The sequence below is a fragment of the Dendropsophus ebraccatus genome, chromosome 9, assembly GCF_027789765.1.
Source record: "Dendropsophus ebraccatus isolate aDenEbr1 chromosome 9, aDenEbr1.pat, whole genome shotgun sequence".
Classification (NCBI taxonomy): domain Eukaryota; kingdom Metazoa; phylum Chordata; class Amphibia; order Anura; family Hylidae; genus Dendropsophus; species Dendropsophus ebraccatus.
In genome coordinates, this window is record NC_091462.1 from 9,063,575 (window position 1) to 9,073,981 (window position 10,407).

General features: G+C 41.5%; 1 protein-coding gene across 1 annotated transcript in view; it reads right to left on the reverse strand.

Annotated features, from left to right (window-relative positions):
- The window catches only part of SLC12A8 (solute carrier family 12 member 8), an 18,352-nt gene extending 7,945 nt beyond the window's left edge, over nt 1-10,407 (reverse strand). The window contains exon 1 of the mRNA XM_069984833.1: nt 10,261-10,407. Within this exon, the coding sequence (XP_069840934.1) occupies nt 10,261-10,407 (147 nt within the window). The remainder of the gene's footprint in view (nt 1-10,260) is intronic.

Below are 10,407 nucleotides of genomic sequence, written 5' to 3' on the forward strand. Positions count from 1 at the left end.
GGATGAGGACACCTATACTGAAGACACTATATATCTAGGGGAGGGATGAGGACACTATACTGAGACACTGTATATAGGAGGAGGGAGGGGGGGGGGGGGGGGGGGGGAAGACATTAGTATCTGAGACACTATATATAGGGAGTGATGATGACACACTTACTGAGACCACTATATATAGGGGAAGGATGAGGACACTATACTGAGACACTATATATAGGGGGAGGGATGAGGACACTATACCTGAGACCCTATATATAGGGAGTGATGAAGGACACTATAATGAAACACTACTAGTATAGGGGGAGGTGCATGAGGACCGACTATACTGAGACACACATATTACTACTACGGGGTGATGAGGACATTATACTGAGACACTATATATAGAGGGGAGTGATGAGGACACTATACTGAGACACTATATAATAGAGAGCTAGTGATGAGGACACTACTGAGACACTAATTATATAGGGGGAGTGATGAGGACACTATACTGAGACACCATATATATAGAGAGTGATGAGGACACTATACTGAGACACTATATATAGGGAGTGATGAGGACGCTATACTGAGACACTATATATAGGGAGTGATGAGGACACTATACTGAGACACTATATATAGGGAGGGATGAGGACACTATACTGAGACACTATATATAGGGGGAGGGATGAGGACACTATACTGAGACACTATATATATAGGGGACACTATTCTGAGACACTATATATAGGGGAAGGATGAGGACACTATACTGAGACACTATATATAGGGGGAGGGATGAGGACACTATACTGAGACACTATATATAGGGAGTGATGAGGACACTATAATGAGACACTATATATAGGGGGAGTGATGAGGACACTATACTGAGACACTATATATAGGGGGGTGATGAGGACATTATACCTGAGACACTATATATAGGGGGAGTGATGTAGGACACTATACTGAGACACTATATATAGAGAGAGTGATGAGGACACTACTGAGACACTATATATATAGGGGGAGTGATGAGGACACTATACTGAGACACCATATATATAGAGAGTGATGAGGACACTATACTGAGACACTATATATAGGGAGTGATGAGGACGCTATACTGAGACACTATATATAGGGAGTGATGAGGACACTATACTGAGATACTATATATAGGGGGAGTGATGAGGACACTATACTGAGACACTATATATAGGGGAGGGATGAGGACACTATACTGAGACACTATATATATAGGGAGTGATGAGGACACTATACTGAGACACTATATATAGGGGAATGATGAGGACACTATACTGAGACACTATATATAGGGGGAGGGATGAGGACACTATACTGAGACACTATATATAGGGTAGTGATGAGGACACTATACTGAGACACTATATATAGGGAGTGATGATGACACTATACTGAGACACTATATATAGGGAGGGATGAGGACACTATACTGAGACACTATATATAGGGGGAGTGATGAGGACACTATACTGAGACACTATATATAGGGGAGTGATGACACTATACTGAGACTACATATATAGGGGAAGGGATGGGGACACTATACTGAGACACTATATATAGGGGGAGTGATGAGGACACTATACTGAGACACTATATATAGGGGAGTGATGAGGACACTATACTGAGACACTATATATAGGGGGAGTGATGAGGACACTATACTGAGACACTATATATAGGGGGAGTGATGACACTATACTGAGACACTATATATAGAGGGAGTGATGAGGACAACTATACTGAGACACATATATATAGGGGAGTGATGAGGAAACTATACTGAGACACTATATATAGGGGAGTGATGAGGACACTATACTGAGACGCTATATATAGGGGGAGTGATGAGGACACTATACTGAGACACTATATAGGGGAGTGATGAGGACACTATACTGAGACACTATATATAGGGGAGTGATGAAGACACTATACTGAGACACTATATATAGGGAGTGATGAGGACACTATACTGAGACACTATATAGGGAGGTGATGAGGACACTATACTGAGACACTATATATAGGGAGTGATGAGGACACTATACTGAGACACTATATATAGGGAGTGATGAGGACACTATACTGAGACACTATATATATAGGGGGGTGATGAGGACACTATACTGAGACACTATATATAGGGGGAGTTGATGAGGACACTATACTGAGACACTATATATAGGGAGTGATGAGGACACTATACTGAGACACTATATATAGAGGGAGTGATGAGGACAATATACTGAGACACTATATATAGGGGAGGGTATGAGGACACTATACTGAGACACTATATATAGGGGAGTGATGAGGACACTATACTGAGACACTATATATAGGGGAGTGATGAGGACACTATACTGAGACACTATATATAGGGGGAGTGATGAGGACACTATACTGAGACACTATATATAGGGAGTGATGAGGACACTATACTGAGACACTATATATAGGGGGAGTGATGAGGACACTATACTGAGACACTATATATAGAGGGAGTGATGAGGACAATATACTGAGACACTATATATAGGGGAGGGATGAGGACACTATACTGAGACACTATATATATAGGGAGTGATGAGGACACTATACTGAGACACTATATATAGGGGAGTGATGAGGACACTATACTGAGACACTATATATAGGGGGAGTGATGAGGACACTATACTGAGACACTATATATAGGGGAGTGATGAGGACACTATACTGAGACACTATATATAGGGGGAGTGATGAGGACACTATACTGAGACACTATATATAGGGGGAGTGATGAGGACACTGTACTGAGACACTATATATAGGGGGAGTGATGAGGACACTATACTGAGGACACTATATATAGGGGAGTGATGAGGACACTATACTGAGACACTATATATAGGGGGAGTGATGAGGACACTATACTGAGACACTATATATAGGGGGAGTGATGAGGACACTGTACTGAGACACTATATATAGGGGGAGTGATGAGGACAATATACTGAGACACTATCTATAGGGGAGTGATGAGGACACTATACTGAGACACTATATATAGGGGAGTGATGAGGACACTATACTGAGACACTATATATAGGGGAGTGATGAGGACGCTATACTGAGACACTATATATAGGGGAGTGATGACACTATACTGAGACACTATATATAGGGGGAGGGATGAGGACACTATACTGAGACACTATATATATAGGGAGTGATGAGGACACTATACTGAGACACTATATATAGGGGAGTGATGAGGACACTATACTGAGACACTATATATAGGGGGAGTGATGAGGACACTATACTGAGACACTATATATAGGGGAGTGATGAGGACACTATACTGAGACACTATATATAGGGAGTGATGAGGACACTATACTGAGACACTATATATAGGGAGGGATGAGGACACTATACTGAGACACTATATATAGGGGGAGGGATGAGGACACTATACTGAGACACTATATATATAGGGGACACTATACTGAGACACTATATATAGGGGAAGGATGAGGACACTATACTGAGACACTATATATAGGGGGAGGGATGAGGACACTATACTGAGACACTATATATAGGGAGTGATGAGGACACTATAATGAGACACTATATATAGGGGGAGTGATGAGGACACTATACTGAGACACTATATATAGGGGGTGATGAGGACATTATACTGAGACACTATATATAGGGGGAGTGATGAGGACACTATACTGAGACACTATATATAGAGAGAGTGATGAGGACACTACTGAGACACTATATATATAGGGGGAGTGATGAGGACACTATACTGAGACACCATATATATAGAGAGTGATGAGGACACTATACTGAGACACTATATATAGGGAGTGATGAGGACGCTATACTGAGACACTATATATAGGGAGTGATGAGGACACTATACTGAGATACTATATATAGGGGGAGTGATGAGGACACTATACTGAGACACTATATATAGGGGAGGGATGAGGACACTATACTGAGACACTATATATATAGGGAGTGATGAGGACACTATACTGAGACACTATATATAGGGGAATGATGAGGACACTATACTGAGACACTATATATAGGGGGAGGGATGAGGACACTATACTGAGACACTATATATAGGGTAGTGATGAGGACACTATACTGAGACACTATATATAGGGAGTGATGATGACACTATACTGAGACACTATATATAGGGAGGGATGAGGACACTATACTGAGACACTATATATAGGGGGAGTGATGAGGACACTATACTGAGACACTATATATAGGGGAGTGATGACACTATACTGAGACTACATATATAGGGGAAGGGATGGGGACACTATACTGAGACACTATATATAGGGGAGTGATGAGGACACTATACTGAGACACTATATATAGGGGAGTGATGAGGACACTATACTGAGACGCTATATATAGGGGGAGTGATGAGGACACTATACTGAGACACTATATATAGGGGGAGTGATGACACTATACTGAGACACTATATATAGAGGGAGTGATGAGGACAATATACTGAGACACTATATATATAGGGGGAGTGATGACGACACTATACTGAGACACTATATATAGGGGAGTGATGAGGACACTATACTGAGACGCTATATATAGGGGGAGTGATGAGGACACTATACTGAGACACTATATAGGGAGGTGATGAGGACACTATACTGAGACACTATATATAGGGAGTGATGAAGACACTATACTGAGACACTATATATAGGGAGTGATGAGGACACTATACTGAGACACTATATAGGGAGGTGATGAGGACACTATACTGAGACACTATATATAGGGAGTGATGAGGACACTATACTGAGACACTATATATAGGGAGTGATGAGGACACTATACTGAGACACTATATATATAGGGGGGTGATGAGGACACTATACTGAGACACTATATATAGGGGGAGTGATGAGGACACTATACTGAGACACTATATATAGGGAGTGATGAGGACACTATACTGAGACACTATATATAGAGGGAGTGATGAGGACAATATACTGAGACACTATATATAGGGGAGGGATGAGGACACTATACTGAGACACTATATATAGGGGAGTGATGAGGACACTATACTGAGACACTATATATAGGGGAGTGATGAGGACACTATACTGAGACACTATATATAGGGGGAGTGATGAGGACACTATACTGAGACACTATATATAGGGGAGTGATGAGGACACTATACTGAGACACTATATATAGGGGGAGTGATGAGGACACTATACTGAGACACTATATATAGAGGGAGTGATGAGGACAATATACTGAGACACTATATATAGGGAGGGATGAGGACACTATACTGAGACACTATATATAGGGAGTGATGAGGACACTATACTGAGACACTATATATAGGGGAGTGATGAGGACACTATACTGAGACACTATATATAGGGGAGTGATGAGGACACTATACTGAGACACTATATATAGGGGAGTGATGAGGACACTATACTGAGACACTATATATAGGGGGAGTGATGAGGACACTATACTGAGACACTATATATAGGGGGAGTGATGAGGACACTGTACTGAGACACTATATATAGGGGGAGTGATGAGGACACTATACTGAGACACTATATATAGGGGAGTGATGAGGACACTATACTGAGACACTATATATAGGGGGAGTGATGAGGACACTATACTGAGACACTATATATAGGGGGAGTGATGAGGACACTGTACTGAGACACTATATATAGGGGGAGTGATGAGGACAATATACTGAGACACTATATATAGGGAGTGATGAGGACACTATACTGAGACACTATATATAGGGGAGTGATGAGGACACTATACTGAGACACTATATATAGGGGAGTGATGAGGACACTATACTGAGACACTATATATAGGAGAGTGATGAGGACACTATACTGAGACACTATATATAGGGGGAGGGATGAGGACACTATACTGAGACACTATATATATAGGGAGTGATGAGGACACTATACTGAGACACTATATATAGGGAGTGATGAGGACACTATACTGAGACACTATATATAGGGGGAGTGATGAGGACACTATACTGAGACACTATATATAGGGGAGTGATGAGGACACTATACTGAGACACTATATATAGGAGAGTGATGAGGACACTATACTTAGACACTATATATATAGGGAGTGATGAGGACACTATACTGAGACACTATATATAGGGAGTGATGAGGACACTATACTGAGACACTATATATAGGGGGAGTGATGAGGACACTATACTGAGACACTATATATAGGGGAGTGATGAGGACACTATACTGAGACACTATATATAGGAGAGTGATGAGGACACTATACTGAGACACTATATATAGGGAGTGATGAGGACACTATACTGAGACACTATATATAGGAGAGTGATGAGGACACTATACTGAGACACTATATATAGGGGGAGTGATGAGGACACTATACTGAGACACTATATATAGGGGGAGTGATGAGGACACTATACTGAGACACTATATATAGGGGGAGTGATGAGGACACTATACTGAGACACTATATATATAGGGGAGTGATGAGGACGCTATACTGAGACACTATATATAGGGGGAGTGATGAGGACACTATACTGAGACACTATATATATAGGGAGTGATGAGGACACTATACTGAGACACTATATATAGGGGGAGTGATGAGGACATTATACTGAGACACTATATATAGGGGAGTGATGAGGACACTATACTGAGACACTATATATAGAGAGTGATGAGGACACTATACTGAGACACTATATATAGGAGGAGTGATGAGGACACTATACTGAGACACTATATATAGGGGAGTGATGAGGACACTATACTGAGACACTATATATATAGAGAGTGATGAGGACACTATACTGAGACACTATATATAGGGGGAGTGATGAAGACACTATACTAAGACACTATATATAGGCAGTGATGAGAACACTATACTGAGACACTATATATATAGAGAGTGATGAGGACACTATACTGAGACACTATATATAGGAGGAGTGATGAGGACACTATACTGAGACACTATATATAGGGGGAGTGATGAGGACACTATACTGAGACACTATATATAGGGAGTGATGAGAACATTATACTGAGACACTATATATAGGGGGAGTGATGAGGACACTATACTGAGACACTATATATATAGGGAGTGATGAAGACACTATACTGAGACACTATATATAGGGAGTGATGAGGACACTATACTGAGACACTATATATAGGGGAGTGATGAGGACACTATACTGAGACACTATATATAGGGGAGTGATGAGGACACTATACTGAGACACTATATATAGGGGGAGTGATGAGAACACTATACTGAGACACTATATATAGGGGGAGTGATGAGGACACTATACTGAGACACAATATATAGGGGGAGTGATGAGGACACTATACTGAGACACTATATATATAGGGAGTGATGAGGACACTATACTGAGACACTATACTGAGACACTATATATAGGGGGAGTGATGAGGACGCTATACTGAGACACTATATATAGGGGGAGGGATGAGGACACTATACTGAGACACTATATATAGAGGAGTGATGAGGACACTATACTGAGACACTATATATAGAGGGAGTGATGAGGACACTATACTGAGACACTATATATAGGGGAGTGATGAGGACACTATACTGAGACACTATATATAGAGAAGTGATGAGGACACTATACTGAGACACTATATATAGAGGGAGTGATGAGGACACTATACTGAGACACTATATATAGGGGAGTGATTAGGACACTATACTGAGACACTATATATAGGGGAGTGATGAGGACACTATACTGAGACACTATATATATAGGGGGAGTGATGAGGACACTATACTGAGACACTATATATATAGGGGAGTGATGAGGACACTATACTGAGACACTATATATAGGGGAGTGATGAGGACACTATATATAGGGGAGTGATGAGGACACTATACTGAGACACTATATATAGGGGAGTGATGAGGACACTATACTGAGACACTATATATATAGGGGAGTGATGAGGACACTATACTGAGACACTATATATATAGGGGAGTGATGAGGACACTATACTGAGACACTATATATATAGGGAGTGATGAGGACACTATACTGAGACACTATATATAGGGGGAGTGATGAGGACACTATACTGAGACACTATATAGGGGACACTATACTGAGACACTATATATAGAGGAGTGATGAGGACACTATACTGAGACACTATATATAGGGGGAGTGATGAGGACACTATACTGAGAGACTATATATAGGGGGAGTGATGAGGACACTATACTGAGACACTATATATAGGGGGAGTGATGAGGACACTATACTGAGACACTATATATATAGGGGGAGTGATGAGGACACTATACTGAGACACTATATATAGGAGAGTGATGAGGACACTATACTGAGACACTATATATAGGAGAAGGGATGAGGACACTATACTGAGACATTATATATAGGAGAGTGATGAGGACATTATACTGAGACACTATATATAGGGGAGTGATGAGGACACTATACTGAGACATTATATATAGGAGAGTGATGAGGACATTATACTGAGACACTATATATAGGGGAGTGATGAGGACACTATACTGAGACACTATATATATAGGGGAGTGATGAGGACACTATACTGAGACACTATATATAGGGGAGTGATGAGGACACTATATATAGGGGAGTGATGAGGACACTATACTGAGACACTATATATAGGGGAGTGATGAGGACACTATACTGAGACACTATATATATAGGGGAGTGATGAGGACACTATACTGAGACACTATATATATAGGGGAGTGATGAGGACACTATACTGAGACACTATATATATAGGGGAGTGATGAGGACACTATACTGAGACACTATATATAGGGGGAGTGATGAGGACACTATACTGAGACACTATATAGGGGACACTATACTGAGACACTATATATAGAGGAGTGATGAGGACACTATACTGAGACACTATATATAGGGGAGTGATGAGGACACTATACTGAGAGACTATATATAGGGGGAGTGATGAGGACACTATACTGAGACACTATATATAGGGGGAGTGATGAGGACACTATACTGAGACACTATATATATAGGGGGAGTGATGAGGACACTATACTGAGACACTATATATAGGAGAGTGATGAGGACACTATACTGAGACACTATATATAGGAGAAGGGATGAGGACACTATACTGAGACATTATATATAGGAGAGTGATGAGGACATTATACTGAGACACTATATATAGGGGAGTGATGAGGACACTATACTGAGACATTATATATAGGAGAGTGATGAGGACATTATACTGAGACACTATATATAGGGGAGTGATGAGGACACTATACTGAGACACTATATATAGGGGAGTGATGAGGACACTATACTGAGAGACTATATATAGGGGGAGTGATGAGGACACTATATATAGGGGATGTATGAGGTGACACTACTGAGATTGATGAGGTTGCCTATATGAAGTGGAGGGGGGGGGTCTCCTGACAGCCAGGATCGGTGTACAGGATACATAAGTGTCTTTCTTCCTAGGTGTTACCTATCCTCTCTGCTTAGTCTACAAAGGTCCCTCTAAGTATTAGGGTGTTCTATGTATTTACCCTATTACCAGGTGTAGGAGACCCCCATCTCTCTGACTTCTGTGCCTCCTGATGAGCGCTTTCTCCCAGAGGGTCTCCCCACTCTCCAGGGGTTTCTCGCCTGGTGATTATAGGTGTTGCCCCCTTCTTATTGGTCTTCATATCAGAGACTGTTCTCCGCTCTCATGTATCCTGATCATGTGATCCAGGGATGTAACTTGTTTTCCACCTCAGAAGCTAAGCCCAATCCTCGCCCCCAGACCATGGTACGAATTAATCATCCATGAACCTGCCCCAAATATAATCTGAGGGGGTCTTTACTTTATTCTTCTTCCTAAACACCACAGTGACTTCCCCTATGCCCAGGAACATGATGGGGCCATTTGCCTCCCCATGGCAGTGCCACTAAGATGGTGGTAGAGACTCATTGTAAGAAGTGTAAATCCACCTGGAGTTACTGGCTATGTCCCTGCACTCACTTCTTGCCGGGCAGTCCTGCTCATTCTTCTCTCCGCTCATGGCCCACTCCTTTGCCACACTCCACGTATGGTCCATGCCCTCTTCCTTCCTCCTCCTGACCTGTTCTCCATGATTCCAGCACTGCTGCAGTTCCTCCACTGTCCTGTAGGGCAT